The sequence below is a fragment of the Gobius niger genome (genome assembly GCF_951799975.1).
Source record: "Gobius niger genome assembly, chromosome: 16".
NCBI classification, from domain to species: Eukaryota; Metazoa; Chordata; class Actinopteri; order Gobiiformes; family Gobiidae; genus Gobius; species Gobius niger.
The window spans coordinates 13,416,501-13,439,797 of record NC_136867.1 but is presented as its reverse complement, the minus strand read 5'-3'; the positions used below and the strand labels follow the sequence as shown (position 1 = coordinate 13,439,797).

General features: G+C 41.0%; 1 protein-coding gene across 1 annotated transcript; it reads left to right on the top strand.

Moving 5' to 3' along the window:
* Positions 1-11,865: 11,865 nt before the first annotated feature.
* LOC306976356 (uncharacterized protein) lies at positions 11,866-22,636 on the top strand (the record flags this gene model as incomplete). The annotated part of the gene is made up of 30 exons (XM_079574275.1): positions 11,866-12,043; positions 12,112-12,212; positions 12,297-12,415; positions 12,505-12,660; positions 15,153-15,367; positions 15,456-15,541; positions 15,611-15,738; positions 15,815-15,937; positions 16,050-16,237; positions 16,315-16,406; positions 16,495-16,625; positions 16,723-16,847; positions 16,931-17,054; positions 17,266-17,478; positions 18,419-18,589; positions 18,677-18,823; positions 18,927-18,976; positions 19,060-19,192; positions 19,274-19,356; positions 19,445-19,571; positions 19,647-19,837; positions 19,945-20,035; positions 20,118-20,235; positions 20,322-20,503; positions 20,593-20,748; positions 20,817-20,950; positions 21,024-21,157; positions 21,228-21,322; positions 21,851-22,400; positions 22,560-22,636. Exons 2-30 carry the CDS (start codon positions 12,161-12,163, stop codon positions 22,634-22,636), a joined length of 4,191 nt encoding a protein of 1,396 aa, XP_079430401.1. The 5' UTR covers positions 11,866-12,043; positions 12,112-12,160.
* Between the last annotated feature and the right edge of the window lie 661 nt (positions 22,637-23,297).

Here is a 23,297-nt window from a genome sequence, read left to right as displayed (position 1 = left end):
AGTGCAGGATTTGCAAAGCCTCAATCCAAACATTTCCATTGTAAGTATAGAGCGCATATGAAGAGGCCACTCAGCCCTAAACATTTTCCAACATGTTGACTCGTACTCTTCCTTGATCAAACGATGGTCCCCTTTTTACAGGAGGAGACACTGAGTGCACTGACCCCTGGTCAGGTAGCAGAGCTGTCGCGGAGCTCAGGGGCCCTGAATGACACACGCACAATTGTGAAAATCTTTGACCGACTAGAGGAAGGAGATCCTGTGGAAAATTTGGACCAGTTTCTCACTCAACTGCTGGCTGAAGGAGTGGTAGGTTGTTCCTCAACACTGAGGGTCCGGAGTGGATTGCTCTGTCGTCCAATGCTTGCACTCAGTAAATAACATTTATCTAATCGTCATTTTATGCTCAATTTGACAGCCCCCAGTTTTACAAGCTGATGCCGGTGATCTCATCATGAATCGTACATTTGCCATAATCAGACCCCAGTTCCGCACCTTCAAAGAAAATGACTGGAAAAGCTGGTTCGTTGTGAAACTGAAACCTGTCCTTCCAAACTTCAGTCCTCGGATGCTCAGGACAGTGACAGGAGACCTAAACTGCACAAACTATCGTTTTGTGTAAGTCTCATTAAATCAGGCAACAACAGAAATCCTCCATTGTGAACATAGGGAGTGCTTTGAATTATAAATCTGCTTTGTTTGATCAGTGTCAAAGGATTGTCCGGAGTTTACGCGGGCATGAGTCGGAAAAGGCTGCAAGAACTAAAAGCTGTTCTTCTGCAATACCTGAAGAACCCTGCAAATATGATCACCAAACCAGGTAGGGGTTGAGAGCAGATTTGTCACATGGTCAAAAGTTGTTACAAGCTGAGGCTTGCATAAAACGATGCAAAAACTGTCACCACAAATGTGCTAACATAAACTCCATACATCCTAGAATGCAACAACGGCATTGAAACATCCGCTGATTGGCTGGAGATAAACCTTGGCCCATTCAAGAAATTGTGTAGTTACGCCGAACTCAGAGTCTTCAGTTTATCGCAGGTAAACCCAGGATTGTAAACATCTCCCACCAATAGAGAAGACCACATTATAAGAAGCCTGTTTGTTTTTTTAAGTTTCAATGAAAATATATGAAACATTTTCTTTGTCCCACCAGGAGGAAATTGTGGACTCTCTCGCACCAAACCAAAAGGCACAACTGCTCCTGGATCCAGAGAGTGGCGCTTTAGAGAATGAAACCATCGTCAAGAAAGTGTTTGAGAGCCAAACAAAGCCGGCTGCTGATGATGATGACGACATGGATGATGATAATAAGCTTGTTCAGTTCTTTGAGGTCTTTTCAAACACCAGCATTCAGGTAAAATCCTTTTACGCAAACATGATCAAATATATATGGACGACAATAACATCACATTACCAAATCTCTATTTAGTTCACAAGTTCTCCAATAAGTTACAAAACATGTTTTTATGCCCTCACTTCCAAAATGAACCCTTTTTTTCTTTTCTTTTTTTTTTACAGAGAAACATCACATACATAACAAACCCAAGAGTAAGAGACATCATGTTAAATATGACCTGGAGAGCGCTTGTTCCAAAGCTCCAAGAGTTTGAGCCCAAAGACTATGAACTCTGGTTCTTGTACTTGTTTTCTTTGATCCCGAGCTTCACAATCCGTCAACTGGAGCTCATTCCTGCCAACATCAGCTGTGAATCCTATGCACAAATGTAAGTGGCAACACCTTTAAAAGCTGTGGAAAGTTTTATGTAAATTAAACCATTGCTCAAATTGTGACGTTTGTTGTCTTCTTCCTTCAGAGACTCTGCTTTTGTGAAAAGTTCGGTCTCTGTGCCTCTGACTCCTTTCCGTAAAGTTGAAGTCATTAAGCAAGCACTAAGGGCCAGATATCCTCGTAAGTACAAATATTCACAATAACCCCTCTCTCATAAAAAGAAAAAATACAAATTGATTCTGTTGACTGCTGTAATGACTTGTTTCCTTTGGATTGTGTCTTTGTGCAGGTTGTTCAGATCAAGCTACACTTGAGGTAAGTTAGTTTCAATTAGAAATACCCAGTGTTATTCTTGTCACCCATTACATATCAGTTTTTGACATTTAAAATGAAATGAGTAGGGCTTGTTTTTTTTAATCTTGGGAATACTACAATCATGACACTTTTCACACCCTAATGAAATTGTTCTTTTTCACAGTGCCAAGAGACCCAAGTCGATGGTAAGTTTGTGATCAATGAAGACGTTTCAAATGTGGCCCAGATATTTATGCAAAGTTTCTCACATGTAACAAATGTTCTTTTACAGACGAATTGATCTGCTCTGGAATAAACAGGTAAGCCACTTGGTCCGCTTTTAGTAGTTTGGGTCACCTATGCATGTGTGGGTAAACACAACATTTTTGTGACTTGTTAGGTCAAAACTCGGACAAACCCATTCAACCGACGCATCATCAGAGACAATATGCAACTACACAGTCACTGAGCACGCCTGTTCCATGGTAAGAATGTCTGATTTCAACTGTTTCACTCAACATCAGATCTAATTCCAATATTCCCCCACTGCCACATGCATATCGTCTCTAATACATTGCTCTTTCCTGACAATGTTCTTTCAAGGCTACGACTATCACAGCCAACAACTTAGCCAACATCCTGAAATGCTCAAGAAGAGGCCCAGAGGAACCCGCACGGGTCTGGAAGCTCCTCTTCCTGAAAGCGTCCCCTGTGCTTGACGCAGCTCTTGAGACATTCTCCAGCATGGTAAATCTCTTTTTCCTGCTGCACATCAGCTGCCTTTTCCAGTGCAAAGATGTTATCAATTTGTTGTTTTATTTTCTTCAGGTTGGGAACATGAGCTTTCCGTCCTTGTCAACGGCTCTTGAAGCAATTGGAGAAATACAAACACCCAGCTTTAACAGCGCACAGCTGCAAAATCAGACCTTTGTTGGAAACTGGTTCCAAACTCAAATCCGCCCATTCTTAGCCTCCCCATCGCGCAACTTTCTCTTCTGTCTCAGCTCCAGAAACTTCAGCTGCTCCAGCTACCACGCTGTGTAAGCCTCAGTTTTATAGAACACTGCTAAACATAACAAAAGTGCAATAGTTTCACCTGATTGACTCTAAATTTCTTATGTCACATTACAGAATCCGAACCTTCGACAGCCAAAGTACATCCATGGACCGTAATGCAGCGCCAGACGTTTTCTCCCACCTGATCAAACCATTCCTTTCAAGAACTAACCGATCAGGTACAGATTTTCACCTAAAGTATATTTTTTCATGTGGTGAGATGTCTCAAGTCTAAAGATTTCCATTTTTGATTTTTTCTTTGCAGATCCTGGTTGCCGCTTATCCTCCAACGATAGCAGACGCTGGGTGCAGGACAACTTAGGCCACTTCTCTGAATTTGCAACAGTGCAGGATTTGCAAAGCCTCAATCCAAACATTTCCATTGTAAGTATAGAGCGCATATGAAGAGGCCACTCAGCCCTAAACATTTTCCAACATGTTGACTCGTACTCTTCCTTGATCAAACGATGGTCCCCTTTTTACAGGAGGAGACACTGAGTGCACTGACCCCTGGTCAGGTAGCAGAGCTGTCGCGGAGCTCAGGGGCCCTGAATGACACACGCACAATTGTGAAAATCTTTGACCGACTAGAGGAAGGAGATCCTGTGGAAAATTTGGACCAGTTTCTCACTCAACTGCTGGCTGAAGGAGTGGTAGGTTGTTCCTCAACACTGAGGGTCCGGAGTGGATTGCTCTGTCGTCCAATGCTTGCACTCAGTAAATAACATTTATCTAATCGTCATTTTATGCTCAATTTGACAGCCCCCAGTTTTACAAGCTGATGCCGGTGATCTCATCATGAATCGTACATTTGCCATAATCAGACCCCAGTTCCGCACCTTCAAAGAAAATGACTGGAAAAGCTGGTTCGTTGTGAAACTGAAACCTGTCCTTCCAAACTTCAGTCCTCGGATGCTCAGGACAGTGACAGGAGACCTAAACTGCACAAACTATCGCTTTGTGTAAGTCTCATTAAATCAGGCAACAACAGAAATCCTCCATTGTGAACATAGGGAGTGCTTTGAATTATAAATCTGCTTTGTTTGATCAGTGTCAAAGGATTGTCCGGAGTTTACGCGGGCATGAGTCGGAAAAGGCTGCAAGAACTAAAAGCTGTTCTTCTGCAATACCTGAAGAACCCTGCAAATATGATCACCAAACCAGGTAGGGGTTGAGAGCAGATTTGTCACATGGTCAAAAGTTGTTACAAGCTGAGGCTTGCATAAAACGATGCAAAAACTGTCACCACAAATGTGCTAACATAAACTCCATACATCCTAGAATGCAACAACGGCATTGAAACATCCGCTGATTGGCTGGAGATAAACCTTGGCCCATTCAAGAAATTGTGTAGTTACGCCGAACTCAGAGTCTTCAATTTATCGCAGGTAAACCCAGGATTGTAAACATCTCCCACCAATAGAGAAGACCACATTATAAGAAGCCTGTTTGTTTTTTTAAGTTTCAATGAAAATATATGAAACATTTTCTTTGTCCCACCAGGAGGAAATTGTGGACTCTCTCGCACCAAACCAAAAGGCACAACTGCTCCTGGATCCAGAGAGTGGCGCTTTAGAGAATGAAACCATCGTCAAGAAAGTGTTTGAGAGCCTAACAAAGCCGGCTGCTGATGATGATGACGACATGGATGATGATAATAAGCTTGTTCAGTTCTTTGAGGTCTTTTCAAACACCAGCATTCAGGTAAAATCCTTTTACGCAAACATGATCAAATATATATGGACGACAATAACATCACATTACCAAATCTCTATTTAGTTCACAAGTTCTCCAATAAGTTACAAAACATGTTTTTATGCCCTCACTTCCAAAATGAACCCTTTTTTTCTTTTCTTTTTTTTTACAGAGAAACATCACATACATAACAAACCCAAGAGTAAGAGACATCATGTTAAATATGACCTGGAGAGCGCTTGTTCCAAAGCTCCAAGAGTTTGAGCCCAAAGACTATGAACTCTGGTTCTTGTACTTGTTTTCTTTGATCCCGAGCTTCACAATCCGTCAACTGGAGCTCATTCCTGCCAACATCAGCTGTGAATCCTATGCACAAATGTAAGTGGCAATACCTTTAAAAGCTGTGGAAAGTTTTATGTAAATTAAACCATTGCTCAAATTGTGACGTTTGTTGTCTTCTTCCTTCAGAGACTCTGCTTTTGTGAAAAGTTCGGTCTCTGTGCCTCTGACTCCTTTCCGTAAAGTTGAAGTCATTAAGCAAGCACTAAGGGCCAGATATCCTCGTAAGTACAAATATTCACAATAACCCCTCTCTCATAAAAAGAAAAAATACAAATTGATTCTGTTGACTGCTGTAATGACTTGTTTCCTTTGGATTGTGTCTTTGTGCAGGTTGTTCAGATCAAGCTACACTTGAGGTAAGTTAGTTTCAATTAGAAATACCCAGTGTTATTCTTGTCACCCATTACATATCAGTTTTTGACATTTAAAATGAAATGAGTAGGGCTTGTTTTTTTTAATCTTGGGAATACTACAATCATGACACTTTTCACACCCTAATGAAATTGTTCTTTTTCACAGTGCCAAGAGACCCAAGTCGATGGTAAGTTTGTGATCAATGAAGACGTTTCAAATGTGGCCCAGATATTTATGCAAAGTTTCTCACATGTAACAAATGTTCTTTTACAGACGAATTGATCTGCTCTGGAATAAACAGGTAAGCCACTTGGTCCGCTTTTAGTAGTTTGGGTCACCTATGCATGTGTGGGTAAACACAACATTTTTGTGACTTGTTAGGTCAAAACTCGGACAAACCCATTCAACCGACGCATCATCAGAGACAATATGCAACTACACAGTCACTGAGCACGCCTGTTCCATGGTAAGAATGTCTGATTTCAACTGTTTCACTCAACATCAGATCTAATTCCAATATTCCCCCACTGCCACATGCATATCGTCTCTAATACATTGCTCTTTCCTGACAATGTTCTTTCAAGGCTACGACTATCACAGCCAACAACTTAGCCAACATCCTGAAATGCTCAAGAAGAGGCCCAGAGGAACCCGCACGGGTCTGGAAGCTCCTCTTCCTGAAAGCGTCCCCTGTGCTTGACGCAGCTCTTGAGACATTCTCCAGCATGGTAAATCTCTTTTTCCTGCTGCACATCAGCTGCCTTTTCCAGTGCAAAGATGTTATCAATTTGTTGTTTTATTTTCTTCAGGTTGGGAACATGAGCTTTCCGTCCTTGTCAACGGCTCTTGAAGCAATTGGAGAAATACAAACACCCAGCTTTAACAGCGCACAGCTGCAAAATCAGACCTTTGTTGGAAACTGGTTCCAAACTCAAATCCGCCCATTGTTAGCCTCCCCATCGCGCAACTTTCTCTTCTGTCTCAGCTCCAGAAACTTCAGCTGCTCCAGCTACCACGCTGTGTAAGCCTCAGTTTTATAGAACACTGCTAAACATAACAAAAGTGCAATAGTTTCACCTGATTGACTCTAAATTTCTTATGTCACATTACAGAATCCGAACCTTCGACAGCCAAAGTACATCCATGGACCGTAATGCAGCGCCAGACGTTTTCTCCCACCTGATCAAACCATTCCTTTCAAGAACTAACCGATCAGGTACAGATTTTCACCTAAAGTATATTTTTTCATGTGGTGAGATGTCTCAAGTCTAAAGATTTCCATTTTTGATTTTTTCTTTGCAGATCCTGGTTGCCGCTTATCCTCCAACGATAGCAGACGCTGGGTGCAGGACAACTTAGGCCGCTTCTCTGAATTTGCAACAGTGCAGGATTTGCAAAGCCTCAATCCAAACATTTCCATTGTAAGTATAGAGCGCATATGAAGAGGCCACTCAGCCCTAAACATTTTCCAACATGTTGACTCGTACTCTTCCTTGATCAAACGATGGTCCCCTTTTTACAGGAGGAGACACTGAGTGCACTGACCCCTGGTCAGGTAGCAGAGCTGTCGCGGAGCTCAGGGGCCCTGAATGACACACGCACAATTGTGAAAATCTTTGACCGACTAGAGGAAGGAGATCCTGTGGAAAATTTGGACCAGTTTCTCACTCAACTGCTGGCTGAAGGAGTGGTAGGTTGTTCCTCAACACTGAGGGTCCGGAGTGGATTGCTCTGTCGTCCAATGCTTGCACTCAGTAAATAACATTTATCTAATCGTCATTTTATGCTCAATTTGACAGCCCCCAGTTTTACAAGCTGATGCCGGTGATCTCATCATGAATCGTACATTTGCCATAATCAGACCCCAGTTCCGCACCTTCAAAGAAAATGACTGGAAAAGCTGGTTCGTTGTGAAACTGAAACCTGTCCTTCCAAACTTCAGTCCTCGGATGCTCAAGACAGTGACAGGAGACCTAAACTGCACAAACTATCGCTTTGTGTAAGTCTCATTAAATCAGGCAACAACAGAAATCCTCCATTGTGAACATAGGGAGTGCTTTGAATTATAAATCTGCTTTGTTTGATCAGTGTCAAAGGATTGTCCGGAGTTTACGCGGGCATGAGTCGGAAAAGGCTGCAAGAACTAAAAGCTGTTCTTCTGCAATACCTGAAGAACCCTGCAAATATGATCACCAAACCAGGTAGGGGTTGAGAGCAGATTTGTCACATGGTCAAAAGTTGTTACAAGCTGAGGCTTGCATAAAACGATGCAAAAACTGTCACCACAAATGTGCTAACATAAACACCATACATCCTAGAATGCAACAACGGCATTGAAACATCCGCTGATTGGCTGGAGATAAACCTTGGCCCATTCAAGAAATTGTGTAGTTACGCCGAACTCAGAGTCTTCAATTTATCGCAGGTAAACCCAGGATTGTAAACATCTCCCACCAATAGAGAAGACCACATTATAAGAAGCCTGTTTGTTTTTTTAAGTTTCAATGAAAATATATGAAACATTTTCTTTGTCCCACCAGGAGGAAATTGTGGACTCTCTCGCACCAAACCAAAAGGCACAACTGCTCCTGGATCCAGAGAGTGGCGCTTTAGAGAATGAAACCATCGTCAAGAAAGTGTTTGAGAGCCTAACAAAGCCGGCTGCTGATGATGATGACGACATGGATGATGATAATAAGCTTGTTCAGTTCTTTGAGGTCTTTTCAAACACCAGCATTCAGGTAAAATCCTTTTACGCAAACATGATCAAATATATATGGACGACAATAACATCACATTACCAAATCTCTATTTAGTCCACAAGTTCTCCAATAAGTTACAAAACATGTTTTTATGCCCTCACTTCCAAAATGAACCCTTTTTTTCTTTTCTTTTTTTTTTACAGAGAAACATCACATACATAACAAACCCAAGAGTAAGAGACATCATGTTAAATATGACCTGGAGAGCGCTTGTTCCAAAGCTCCAAGAGTTTGAGCCCAAAGACTATGAACTCTGGTTCTTGTACTTGTTTTCTTTGATCCCGAGCTTCACAATCCGTCAACTGGAGCTCATTCCTGCCAACATCAGCTGTGAATCCTATGCACAAATGTAAGTGGCAATACCTTTAAAAGCTGTGGAAAGTTTTATGTAAATTAAACCATTGCTCAAATTGTGACGTTTGTTGTCTTCTTCCTTCAGAGACTCTGCTTTTGTGAAAAGTTCGGTCTCTGTGCCTCTGACTCCTTTCCGTAAAGTTGAAGTCATTAAGCAAGCACTAAGGGCCAGATATCCTCGTAAGTACAAATATTCACAATAACCCCTCTCTCATAAAAAGAAAAAATACAAATTGATTCTGTTGACTGCTGTAATGACTTGTTTCCTTTGGATTGTGTCTTTGTGCAGGTTGTTCAGATCAAGCTACACTTGAGGTAAGTTAGTTTCAATTAGAAATACCCAGTGTTATTCTTGTCACCCATTACATATCAGTTTTTGACATTTAAAATGAAATGAGTAGGGCTTGTTTTTTTTAATCTTGGGAATACTACAATCATGACACTTTTCACACCCTAATGAAATTGTTCTTTTTCACAGTGCCAAGAGACCCAAGTCGATGGTAAGTTTGTGATCAATGAAGACGTTTCAAATGTGGCCCAGATATTTATGCAAAGTTTCTCACATGTAACAAATGTTCTTTTACAGACGACTTGATCTGCTCTGGAGTAAACAGGTAAGCCACTTGGTCCGCTTTTAGTAGTTTGGGTCTCCTATGCATGTGTGGGTAAACACAACATTTTTGTGACTTGTTAGGTCAAAACTCGGACAAACCCATTCAACCGACGCATCATCAGAGACAATATGCAACTACACAGTCACTGAGCACGCCTGTTCCATGGTAAGAATGTCTGATTTCAACTGTTTCACTCAACATCAGATCTAATTCCAATATTCCCCCACTGCCACATGCATATCGTCTCTAATACATTGCTCTTTCCTGACAATGTTCTTTCAAGGCTACGACTATCACAGCCAACAACTTAGCCAACATCCTGAAATGCTCAAGAAGAGGCCCAGAGGAACCCGCACGGGTCTGGAAGCTCCTCTTCCTGAAAGCGTCCCCTGTGCTTGACGCAGCTCTTGAGACATTCTCCAGCATGGTAAATCTCTTTTTCCTGCTGCACATCAGCTGCCTTTTCCAGTGCAAAGATGTTATCAATTTGTTGTTTTATTTTCTTCAGGTTGGGAACATGAGCTTTCCGTCCTTGTCAACGGCTCTTGAAGCAATTGGAGAAATACAAACACCCAGCTTTAACAGCGCACAGCTGCAAAATCAGACCTTTGTTGGAAACTGGTTCCAAACTCAAATCCGCCCATTGTTAGCCTCCCCATCGCGCAACTTTCTCTTCTGTCTCAGCTCCAGAAACTTCAGCTGCTCCAGCTACCACGCTGTGTAAGCCTCAGTTTTATAGAACACTGCTAAACATAACAAAAGTGCAATAGTTTCACCTGATTGACTCTAAATTTCTTATGTCACATTACAGAATCCGAACCTTCGACAGCCAAAGTACATCCATGGACCGTAATGCAGCGCCAGACGTTTTCTCCCACCTGATCAAACCATTCCTTTCAAGAACTAACCGATCAGGTACAGATTTTCACCTAAAGTATATTTTTTCATGTGGTGAGATGTCTCAAGTCTAAAGATTTCCATTTTTGATTTTTTCTTTGCAGATCCTGGTTGCCGCTTATCCTCCAACGATAGCAGACGCTGGGTGCAGGACAACTTAGGCCGCTTCTCTGAATTTGCAACAGTGCAGGATTTGCAAAGCCTCAATCCAAACATTTCCATTGTAAGTATAGAGCGCATATGAAGAGGCCACTCAGCCCTAAACATTTTCCAACATGTTGACTCGTACTCTTCCTTGATCAAACGATGGTCCCCTTTTTACAGGAGGAGACACTGAGTGCACTGACCCCTGGTCAGGTAGCAGAGCTGTCGCGGAGCTCAGGGGCCCTGAATGACACACGCACAATTGTGAAAATCTTTGACCGACTAGAGGAAGGAGATCCTGTGGAAAATTTGGACCAGTTTCTCACTCAACTGCTGGCTGAAGGAGTGGTAGGTTGTTCCTCAACACTGAGGGTCCGGAGTGGATTGCTCTGTCGTCCAATGCTTGCACTCAGTAAATAACATTTATCTAATCGTCATTTTATGCTCAATTTGACAGCCCCCAGTTTTACAAGCTGATGCCGGTGATCTCATCATGAATCGTACATTTGCCATAATCAGACCCCAGTTCCGCACCTTCAAAGAAAATGACTGGAAAAGCTGGTTCGTTGTGAAACTGAAACCTGTCCTTCCAAACTTCAGTCCTCGGATGCTCAGGACAGTGACAGGAGACCTAAACTGCACAAACTATCGCTTTGTGTAAGTCTCATTAAATCAGGCAACAACAGAAATCCTCCATTGTGAACATAGGGAGTGCTTTGAATTATAAATCTGCTTTGTTTGATCAGTGTCAAAGGATTGTCCGGAGTTTACGCGGGCATGAGTCGGAAAAGGCTGCAAGAACTAAAAGCTGTTCTTCTGCAATACCTGAAGAACCCTGCAAATATGATCACCAAACCAGGTAGGGGTTGAGAGCAGATTTGTCACATGGTCAAAAGTTGTTACAAGCTGAGGCTTGCATAAAACGATGCAAAAACTGTCACCACAAATGTGCTAACATAAACTCCATACATCCTAGAATGCAACAACGGCATTGAAACATCCGCTGATTGGCTGGAGATAAACCTTGGCCCATTCAAGAAATTGTGTAGTTACGCCGAACTCAGAGTCTTCAATTTATCGCAGGTAAACCCAGGATTGTAAACATCTCCCACCAATAGAGAAGACCACATTATAAGAAGCCTGTTTGTTTTTTTAAGTTTCAATGAAAATATATGAAACATTTTCTTTGTCCCACCAGGAGGAAATTGTGGACTCTCTCGCACCAAACCAAAAGGCACAACTGCTCCTGGATCCAGAGAGTGGCGCTTTAGAGAATGAAACCATCGTCAAGAAAGTGTTTGAGAGCCTAACAAAGCCGGCTGCTGATGATGATGACGACATGGATGATGATAATAAGCTTGTTCAGTTCTTTGAGGTCTTTTCAAACATCAGCATTCAGGTAAAATCCTTTCACACTGTAATTGTTCACTTTCAATTTTCATGTATCCAGGTGTGTTCACGGATAATAGAGATTTATAATATTTCCTTTTTTATGTAAATCTACATTGACAATTGTACTCTATATATTCTCGTATCACCATTCTTTAAATCTGTTCTGATCCTTTGATTTTTTATTTCTTATTTTTTTAGCAAAATCGTACGTCCATTGAACCACATATCAGGGACATCATCTTCAACTTAACATTAACAGCGCTGGGCCCAAAACTTCCTCTGTTAAATGCTGACGAATTCAAGCTGTGGTTCCAAGTTCATCTACCATTGTTTCTTCCAAGCATTGATTCAAATACCTTCGAAATAATCCCTCTAAACATCAGCTGTGACTCCTACCAACAAATGTGAGTAAATACAGTCACTGCTAAGATTTCTGGGCTCTCTTATATTAACATTTTTCATGGCTTTTCAGCATAAAAGGATGCAACAAAGTTTTTTTTCAACTTTCTAAGTTACAAACGATGTACGTATTCAACTTCACAAGACGATACCTTTCAAGACATGCATCCTCTGGTAAATAAAAAAAAACAAAGTAACGTGACGTAAGCTGCTTGAAATTTCTGTTCCCTTTAACTATGTTCCATTTTACCTTCATAGGTGTCTCATGTGTGGGCTCAAATGATGATGACAGACTTTGGCTTGAGAAAAACTTTGCTCAGTTCAGTACACATGCATCTTTCTCAATCTTGAGAAGTCTTAAGAAAGATTTTAAAGGAGTAAGTTATGTATACTGTATTACAAATATGTTGTGTTGTGTTGTTGCATTCATTTTTCTGGCATCTTACCTGGACCATGTAAATTGTAGGTGAACGTGGCAGACCGTCTTACTTTTAGTCAGTTAGTCGAGCTGGCAGGAACCCCGGGACAGCTGCAAACAAGAGAAGATGTGGCCACAGTCATGACTGCCATTCGCCCTCAAGATCTGGGCTCTTTCTATGATGGAGTCACACCGAACATCCGGGTAAGTTTGGATACAAGTAGTAGTAGTGATTTAATGTCAATAAGTTGCTAGATTAAATAAAAAATAAAATTGGCTTTAGTTAAATATGCCAACTGTATAATTCATAACTCCGAATGTGGCATCAAAGTCAGTAACAATTAAAGAGGTTTCTTTACCAGTTTCTCTAATTGTTAAGCAATGGTTTATTTTATATATTTTTAAGAAAATATATACATTTTAAAACTTTCGGCGTCATCTACAAAATCAACTTCACCCTTTCTTATATGTTGTCTGTAATTAATTGCGTAGGTAGTAGGTACACAAATTTAAGGGGACATATCAATGCAAAATCAACTTTTTTGCTTTTTTTTTTTTTACCATATTACAATATTGTTCCCTCATCAAAAACATACCAAGAGTCGAGAGATATTTCACTTCATTCACACAGGTTTGAGCAATCCTGCTTAATTTGGTATTTTTTTATTCTACTGTCGAATGCTCCATTTTGTATTTCCTGGATTTTGCCTTAAAACTGATCAGAAAAGTGAAGTGTCCGCATTGTTAAAGCCCATTATAAATCATCCAACACCTTGAGGTGAACGCATTGATTTGTTTGCACATTGTTAGATGAACATTAAAGCTTGTTCCTTTCTACATGGTCCTTTGACAAAGGCAAAACAGGTAAGGCATGCCAAGTTTATTTTTACAGTAGTGATGCGCGGGTCGACCCGACATCCACGGTCAGCCTCCGGCCCGCGGATTCGGGTGGGTGGGGTACCTCAAATGCACAGCAAACTGACGGTGTGGGTGGGTCGGGTTAGAAAAAACACACATAACCCAATTGTTTTCTTACATTATTGGCTTACAACAAAGGCCTAGAGTGCATTCTTATCCATACATGCCACACAAAGTCAGCAAATCTTTGTTGATTGTCCAGTATTATGTGTTTTTTATTACGCCAATAGCCCTTTCATGACTTTGATCTCCGCTCCAAAAAAATGGCAGCGCCCACGCACATGCGGGACAGGCACACGTGTAGAAAATAGCCTAATGCAGCAGCAAGAAGCAAGGCAGAGCTAAAATAACAAGATACAGCTTCTTACTAACCTGAGAGCAGCTTCTTGTAGCGCGTCATGGTTGCTCCACTTTACGTAGAAAGAGATGTCCATGATGTGGTAAAAGTTGTGGTAGAAAGCCTCGGGAAAGTTTCTGCTCCTTGTTTCCTGATAAGTCCATGACTGATTTCAAAGGTGTCCTCAGAGCATACCTCAGAGGCGCTGTTGCAAAACAAAGCATCAAGCGCACATTCTCCACAGTAAACTTGCGGTCACATGACACGCTCCCGTTTGAGTGACAGCCAGCAGCAGAGCGGCTCGCAAATATTTTTGTTCGTAGGTGAGTTGGAACATCAATCAATCGCAAGTCATGATACATACAAGCAATCAGCTTAACCCTGACCTGGCACTAACCTTGCCCAGCTACTCCGTCCCTAGACGCCAATCATTTGCACGTTGCTCGTGATGTATATTTTAAACAGTGGTTTTAATAACATAAAAAGTGATTGGATGACGAATATCCATTGTGTACCAACTCACCTACTACTAAGAATTTCGCAGCGGCTTTTTATTGTGTGCGGGGCGTCGGGTCGAGACTCACAGCATATTTCATGTCAAAGGCATCACCAAACACACAGAAATACAATGGAAAATAAAATAAAAAAACAATAAAAACAAATCAATTAATACAATTAGATAAGAAAAAAATATAGGCTATATAAGTTCAAATTTGTTCAAATCCGTTAAATTGTCATAGGCAGCAGTGCTTTCAGCCTGGACATAGTCAGAGGTGAGGCCGGTCTCATGTCCTCATGGAGACTGTTCCAGACCTTTGCTGAATGAAACTGAAATGCCGCGTTAAGTCGTGACTCTATGAACTGCAAAAAGACCCCTCAGGTCCTCCGGGCCCGAGGTGGCTCATATGGCTGTAACATGCCTGCTTATATACTTTGGTGCCCGAACATGATGAGACTTGTTTAGCAGTGCTGTTTTAGATTCTATTCTCTGAGCGATAGGAAGCCAGTGCAGAGACCAGAGCACTGGACTAATGTGGTCGTATTTCCTAGTTCTGGTCAGGACTCGATCTCGATCTGGTTTAGAGAGGCCAGTGAGCAGGGCGTAACAGGAGTCTAATCGACTGACGACAAACACATGAATTAGCCTCTCCAAGTCTTGTTTAGACACTATGTTTTATGTTTCATTTTAGCCATCTTTTTAAAATGGTAATAGGCCGCTGATGTAACAAACTTATGACTGATAAAATTCTGAGTCCATGATCACCCCGAGATTTCTATCTTTATTTTATTTTATTTTATTTTTATTTTTTTTGACAAACACATTATTAGATGTATAATACAAACAAATCAATATAAAGCTACAATTAATTATGCAGGATTGATACGTCAAATTTAAAGTGACAACATTTCTCTTATTTGTATGTATTTCAAATTTCCATAGAGAAACCAAACCAACTACGGAGAGGAGGTGACATCAGCCCTTCTTGAGACAGCACTGGAAAAGGCCCAGTTATCTTCTCCATCAGTCAGTGACGATGACTTCTTGTTATGGCTCAATGATCGTCTGAATCCTCTCCTCTACAATGTCTCGTCCACTCTTGTGACACCTTTGTTTGATGCCATCACAAACCGGACGTGTAACATCAGCCAACACATGTAAGAATTTTTGTTTTGTTTTCGTGAGTTTATTTTTGTCTGACTAAATCAAAAGGGAACAGTATTTGACGGTTGTGTATGGATTTAGGATTACCTTATTGAACAAGCAGCGACTGACACTGAGCAAAACCACGGAAGAGGAGATTTTCAGAAACATATTTCTTTTCCTCCAAGGTTTGTATGCTAAACTAAACTGTGCGCAAGAAAATTGTACAATCTAATTTGAGTTGTTTTACAAACCAGGACCGGCTCCCATTAAGTGTTACAAAGGGGGGAGCTTCTACATCTTCCTGAGAAACACTTACCTTGGTTTTGGCTTTCCTGATTTGTCCATGTTTTCATCTCTGTTGCCAACGGGTCGCGAGAAAGAGGTAAAAAAAATGTGGCTGAAAGTTAGTTTCAAAATCATTCAAGTTTTTTTACATGTATATATCCAAATTCCGACAGCTTCTGGATACAATCCCGACATCAGAGTTTAGCCAGTTACTCAGTCAACCCAATGTGATCGGGAGCGGTGATATTTGTAACATCTACAATAATTACAACAAGACACCAGAGTTCTTAGAAAATGTAAGTATGTGCAAACATGTGCATCCATGAAATGCATCAATGAAATGAACGCCAACATTCCCTGTTTTATCTGGACTGGCCTCTCCTTATAAGATATATTTTGTGCCTACAGGAGGATGTCCCAGACGATGTCAAGTCGAAGACACTTCCTTGTTTTTGGCCCTCAGCCCTGAGGAGCAAAAGCAGATCAGAAGCTTCCCAGTTGTTTCACCGACTAAGAAAGTATTTACGTTTCCTCAGCAAGAGCCTCATCAGCCCCTCTCAAGTGCAGAATTCGTCATGCTTCGGTTTCCAGGAATTGTAAGTATCGCAGTAAAGAAAAGAAAAATGTTCTTTTGAAATTGCTGTTTACTAACTGATCACTCTATTTGTCTTAGTGTCTCTCTCATGGGAAATAACTTCACCTACAACAACTCCAAATTTGGAAGAGATGATGTGTATGAAAGCATTAAAACCTATTTGAGCAATGGTGAGAATATTGAGCTTTAATATGCTTTAGCTTTGTAGAGAAAATGAGTCCTTAAATAACTCTTTGTTTGCTAATGCTTTGCTTTCAGTTTCTGTGGTCAAGTGTTATAATGCCAGTGATGCAGAGCTAAACTCAACATCCTGGTTTGTTCAGTACATCGGCAGCTTTATAACATTTGTCACTGTGGATGATTTCGATGCCTTCATTCCACCTAGTGAAGTATGTCCTCATATTGCAATTCTTAACGTTACTGAAATTTTTAATGATTTCTTGTTTTGACATTTGTGTTTCTTTCTTGACTTCCGCTCTTTCAAAGGGTGCTTCATTCTTTGAGGATCCCGCAAACCTTAAGCTTCTTAACAGTTCAGTCATTTCAGAGGATCTGAGAGACAACTATCTCACGCTCCTTTATCAATACAACCCAGCGTACACCCCTGTCATGTAAGCTGCACATTGTATAGCAGAAAAAGACTTGAATAAATGCTTTTTATCACATTATTGTATTATTTTCTAAATTGTTATAGGCTTCCGAGAACCCTCTTGTGCTCATCTGAAATCCCAACTTTAGCATTCATCTCCTTAACTGAAGCCGACGCGTTCCAAATCTTAAGTCAGCTTGATAACTGCATTGGATTTGATGACCCTGAGGTAAGTCTATCTCATTGCATGGAAAGTCTAAATTGCTCCTAGTGACTGAATGGGAAACTTTCTATATGGGTTTGGACAAAGAGAAACCAAGAAAGTGCCCATTACGTCACTAATCGAGAGTTACGGTTCTATGAATCCCGGATGAAATAGAACCTGTGCTTGGATACCTTATAGGGAGAATTAACAGTTGTGAAATATTTCTGTGTTCCAGAGAAATGCAGCGCTGGTGTCCAACATTAAGGCCTTCTCTGCAGAAACGTTAGCAGACCTGGGCAATTCCAGTGATGGCCTTAGTCTAAGCCAGATCACTTCTATTCCTCCCAAAGTGCTCATGTCCTCTCTGCCCACGCTCGGATCAGTCGACAGCTGGAATAAAGAGCAGGCTTCTGCTTTTATTCAAACTTTGCAGACATCAGGCAACAAGGTTCAATTCATTAATAATCACATCTATTAGTTTTCTATTTTTTTCCAATTTATAACACACCAGTGGCAGCTCCTCACTGACAAGGGAAGCTGAACTTCCCCCAAAATGTTTACAAAAGAAAATTCCCAAATGAACTTAATTCTATTTTGTGTGTTCAATCATGTGAGAAAGTCAGTTGTTAATCAGGTGTTTCAGTGTGGTCCTCCCTATCGTCTCCCTGTGCCTCAGAGCTGCCAGAAGCTTGATGTGAATATCCATCGATGCTCACTTATTAGAATACAGCCTCTGATTGGCCGTCTATTAATTGCTTGGAGGCTCAGCATCAAAGCAAGGGGTGGGTTGTAACACCCACCAGCTGAATGCTGATTGGCTGCCTCCATAAAAAGTGGGAAAACAGCCTCTCTTTCTGATGCTGCGGATCTGTGAGAGCAGCATTAGCATTAGCTGCTGTCTCTGTCAAGCAACAAGAGGAAACTGAAGCTTCTGAGACCAATATAACAGAGATGGACTTTTTTTCAGTCATGGGTGACATGTTTTATGAAGCTTTATGAAGAATGTACTTTTGTGGAGACTTCTGTGTAGAGTAGAAAGTGTTTTCTGGAGTGTTAGCGCCTCCTCTGCTTTAGCTGTTATTAGCCACACACAGCTACGTGACGACACAAGCACAACAACTCAGAATTAGCCCTAATGTGGTCTAGTTTAGACCTGTTTTAGTTCCAGATTTGTTTTTGTTTATTGTTCTTTTGTTTAATCCAAGTTTTGTGTTGTTCCAGTTTAAACCCTGTGTCGGACTTGGTATAGTTGCTCGTAGGAATAGCCTACTTTCCCTCTATATATTTGGACTAATCTAATTGTTGAGTTTGAATTCATTGATTCAGTTTGTGAACATGTGTAATTCTACTGTATATTTAATAATAATCATTACATTCCTGTCAAACAGCTCAACACAGGGTCATCTCTGGTATCTGTGGGGACCCTCGTCACTGGCATTTCCTCCGAAACAATGGAAAGTGTTCCCCCATCCGAGCTGCTGACTGTCTCCAGTGACGCCACATTTGTAAACAACATGCTCAGTGCGTCACCAGTCGTCCAGCAGGTCTTTGTTCAAAAGGTAACAAAGTCCGACAAGTCAATACTTCTGTAGTGCAAGACAGTAATGGCACAAACGCATGTTAACAACAAATCCAAATGCCAATAGATCATCTCTGTGGACCAATCTCCAGCTAACGTGGTGCTGAACGTGCCCGATGAAATGGCGACGGAGATTCCAATGTCCCAGCTGCTGTTTACAACGGAAACAGTGGACATCAACGTTATCAACAAAAAGAAATGGACACCGGATCAGGTGCTCCGAAGATATTAATTCAAATTTGTCTCTCATCTTGTATTGTTTGCTATTAACAAAGGTTGCTAGTATAGTGTCTCATTTTTTTCTCTCTCTTTCTCAGGCTGGCATGCTTTTCGAATCTGTGGCTACAGCGGACTTTGACTCGGAAGAGTAAGCGGATCATCATCAAAACCTATTTCAACGTGCGTATGATATATTTTTCCACTGTTGATCTTGTAATTTCTCCCTCAAAGGCTGTCTTCAGAAATACTGCAAGGATTCACGTGCACAGCAGTCCGGAAAGCATCTAAATCTAAAATCAAGAAACTTGTCCGCGCGTGCAGGCCAAGGAATGGACGTAAAAAAGTGGCACTTAAAGAGCCTCAGGTAATTTCAATTTGTCAAATGTGGGGTTGAAAACACCCATGACATAAGCTAATAGTAAATTCCTTCTTATGTCCTCCGCAGTTGACCTGTATGTACAACTTGTTAAATGGAAGTCTCAACCAAAACTTCAACGAATATCCCGCAGACATGCTGCTCTACTTCAGGTGAGTACTTACCATGTGAAAGCTTTACAGAATCTAGTAACTTTGATTATCCCGCGATAATTATCTTCTCATCGTTTTTTTATCGTAGCTCCAAAGATGTTGAGAAAACCAACTGCAGGTCCTACTTTTCGGCTGTAGGAGCTGCAGATATTAGTGTCAGCTCCTCCATTTTAAAAAAAGGACAGAAAATATTCAATGAAGCCCAGGGGTGTCTGGTAAGGCTACTCCTTGTACATGTATTTATTTATTTAGCTACAAATTATTAAATGTCTTTGTTTTTATCTCTCTAGGGAATAAGCGGATTTAATCTGAGCAAAGAGGAGGTGGCTGTCCTGGGGAGCTTGTGCTGCAAACTGAACAGCTCTTACATCCAGAACTCTGACCCGTCCATCTTGGATAACCTCAAGTCATGCAAGGACTTCTCTGAGAGCCAAGTGGCTGCAATGGAGACCCTGCTGCTGTCTGGAAAAACATCCTACGGGTACAACTCTTAGTTTGTCATAATAAGCATTGATCTACACTTTTAAAAAAATATATAAAATGTAGTGTCAATTTGTGTAAGTAATTGATGAATCACTTCTCCTATAGAAATGTCAATACATGGAATAAACAAACACTGCAAAATCTGGCCCCTATTCCTCTGTATCTGAGTGGAGACTTCTGGAGTAACATTAAATTTGTATGCATCCACTCTTACAGTCTTTTTAAGTTGCATTATATATTTGCATGTTTTTAATGTTTTTTAATGTTTGAATGTTTAGAAAGTAAAGAAAAGGTTTCTGAAGAAGTTTATGCCTGGAGCACGGAAGAAGCACAATAAGAAAAAGCTTAAATCCTTTTTCAAACAAATCAACCCACGCCGAGCGAAACGGGGAGCTGGTAATGTCTTTGATTCTTTTTTTTTTCTTTTTTTTCACTTGGAAGTTACAGGAAATATTACTTATAAATGTATTTCTTTTTTCAAGGCTGCACCGTCGGTAACATCACCAGTATTACAGTTCGTGATTCTTCGTTCCCGTTCGGCTATGATCAGACACAATTCGATCTGTGCTTGGATGTTCCCGTGCTGAAGGAAAACCTGAACTTCATCTGTGAAAAGGTTGATGACGACGACTTCCAAGGGGTCATACTGAGAAAACTGAATGAGGTAAACATTCTTCATGATGATTAAGCAATGATAATACTACATGAAAGTAAACAGCTGTGAGCATTCTAACCAATCCTTATGTCCTTCAGGCATACCCCTCTGGTGTTTCTGAAGAAAACGTCCAGGTGCTGGGCTCCGTCTCTCGCGCGGCCACTCTCAGCGACATCTCCAAATGGAGCATCACCAAAATTGACACACTGTCAGCACTGATGAAACCTGAGGATGGATCATGGGAGACGGCAAAGGTAGAGTTACAAAAATCATAATATTTGTGTTTGTGTTGAATGAAAACTGTAACATATTGTTCTTTTAGGCCAACGCCGTAATCACTAAGTACCTGGAAACACCTGGCAATTCTCTGGGAACATCTGAGCTGAACACCATTGACGCCAATATATGTGCATTAGACGTCACTGTATTAAAAAACATCATTCCAGAGAATCTCAGGTCTATATTCACACAGTGTATACAGAATCTTATTGAAAACTATATCCATTAATATTTGCTTTGTGTATTTTAGAAATGCCAAGTCACTGAATGTGGAGTCATGTTCACCTGAGCAGAAGAGAGCCTTGTATGAGATCGGCGTCACTGCCTTCAGCTCACTGAGTTCCAATCCGACCACCCATTACAACTTAATCAGAGGCTACTTAGGTAAAACAGCATCTTCCCACTCACATTAAAACAATGTATTCCGTTTGATGATTAATAATGCTTTTTCTAGGTGGAGCCAGCCTTGACGACATCAAGGCATTAACTACTCAAAACCTCAACATGGACATCAACACCTTCCAGAGTCTAGACCCTCAAGTCATTAATGTAAGGGACATTTATTTCATCTTAAGTTCATATTTGTAAAGATACACGCACACATTTTATGTTTTACATGCATTTAGGTAACTTATTTATAACCCACACATGAGTAGATGTGGGTTATTAATAAGGTTTCACTTCATCCCAATCCTTCTCACACATAGAAAAGCAGTAGCATGCTCTTTTTTTTCACTTTGAAGGAATTTATTTGATGTAGTGTTATTACAATTATTTTTGAATTTCTATGTCATAAGGCACATTCAAATTAAAAAATCTAAACTCAACAAAATTAAACCTATGCAAAATTTACACCTACCCAAAAGAGGTGTGGTCCACTATGTGTGCTGGAAATGATTGCGGAAAGTTGGGGTCAGGGGGGTTGTGAGAAAAGGTGTTGGGGAGATCCGTTTAAGTTAATTTAAGTATTCTGTATTATAAAACACCTACATTTGACTACAAAAGCCCCAGATCAGACAATGTCTCCGAAGTTGATTCAAAATGGCTAAACGACTGAACATTGTTTTAATGTCTCAGAATCTGACTGTTGTGGAAGTGAAAAACCTCTTGGGAGCAAACCTGCCAGACATGAAGACTTTTGAAGAAGCCTCTGTGGTCAAGGTCTGGACCAACCTGCAGTCACAGTCAGATCTGGATACGCTTGATATAGGCCTAGTTACCAGCAGAGTGGACCCCACCAGTTCATCAGTCACCACATCAAACTCCCCAGGCACTGGCACCACAACAACAAACTCCCCAGGCACTGGCACCACAACAACAAACTCCCCAGGCACTGGCACCACAACAACAAACTCCCCAGGAACTGGCACCACAACAACAAACTCCCCAGGCACTGGCACCACAACATCAAACTCCCCAGGCACTGGCACCACAACATCAAACTCCCCAGGCACTGGCACCACAACAACAAACTCCCCAGGCACTGGCACCACAACATCAAACTCCCCAGGCACTGGCACCACAACATCAAACTCCCCAGGAACTGGCACCACAACATCAAACTCCCCAGGAACTGGCACCACAACATCAAACTCCCCAGGCACTGGCACCACAACAACAAACTCAGGTAAATACAAAGGCCTACGTTTTTTTCTTTTTCTTTTATTGCCCTACAAGGTGCTATTGATTTGGGCAGCCCTTCTCCTATCATAAAATGATATATGCCAGCAACACTACAGTCAAAAGAAGAGTGAAATTTGTCCCCTGCATTTCCTTTATTTGAAAGCCACTGGGACCAGGCAGTGGGCAGATGGCAGTGCAGCATCTGGGAACACACCACCCAGCCACCGAGACACCTGTTAATGCACCTGTATAATTGCTTTACTTACCTACAGTGCGTTCATTTAAACGTTTTTAAGTGAGTTCAGGAAGTATTATGTTCTAGCCTGATCCAGAAAATAGATACTTAAATAAATTCATCAACATTCACTGAAATAGATCATCTCTCATTGGAGAAATTCACTTGAGGTTGCTTCTTTGTGTATCATGGAGAAAATGGAACTGACCAAAACTTTGTCACATGTTTTCAACTCTTTAAATGCCCATTAAAATGTATTATTGTAAAGCAGGGGTCACCAACCCTTTTAGAGCCGAGGACTACCAGTTATACATAATATGTTCTATCCCAGGCTTTAAGTTTTTTAATATTTGGCTATTCAAACTTTTGAACCATAGAATTACCTAAACAATCACTCCGTCCATTGTGGTAGACACATTGGCACAGAGACATTATTAGCATCTTTTCTGTACCTGGGATCATGTGGCAAAGTCTTTTCATTTTTTAATGTGTCGTTTAAAATTCACAGGGAGCTCTTCAAGCAGCACAGCAAGTAGCTCTACAAGTAATCCAGAGACCACCACATTAAATCCAGCAACAACAAGTAAGCAACTGCTGAATTTCTCATGTTTCATTCGTTCTGATACTTAACATTGTTTCTGTTCTTTTTCCAGCTAACGGCACCAC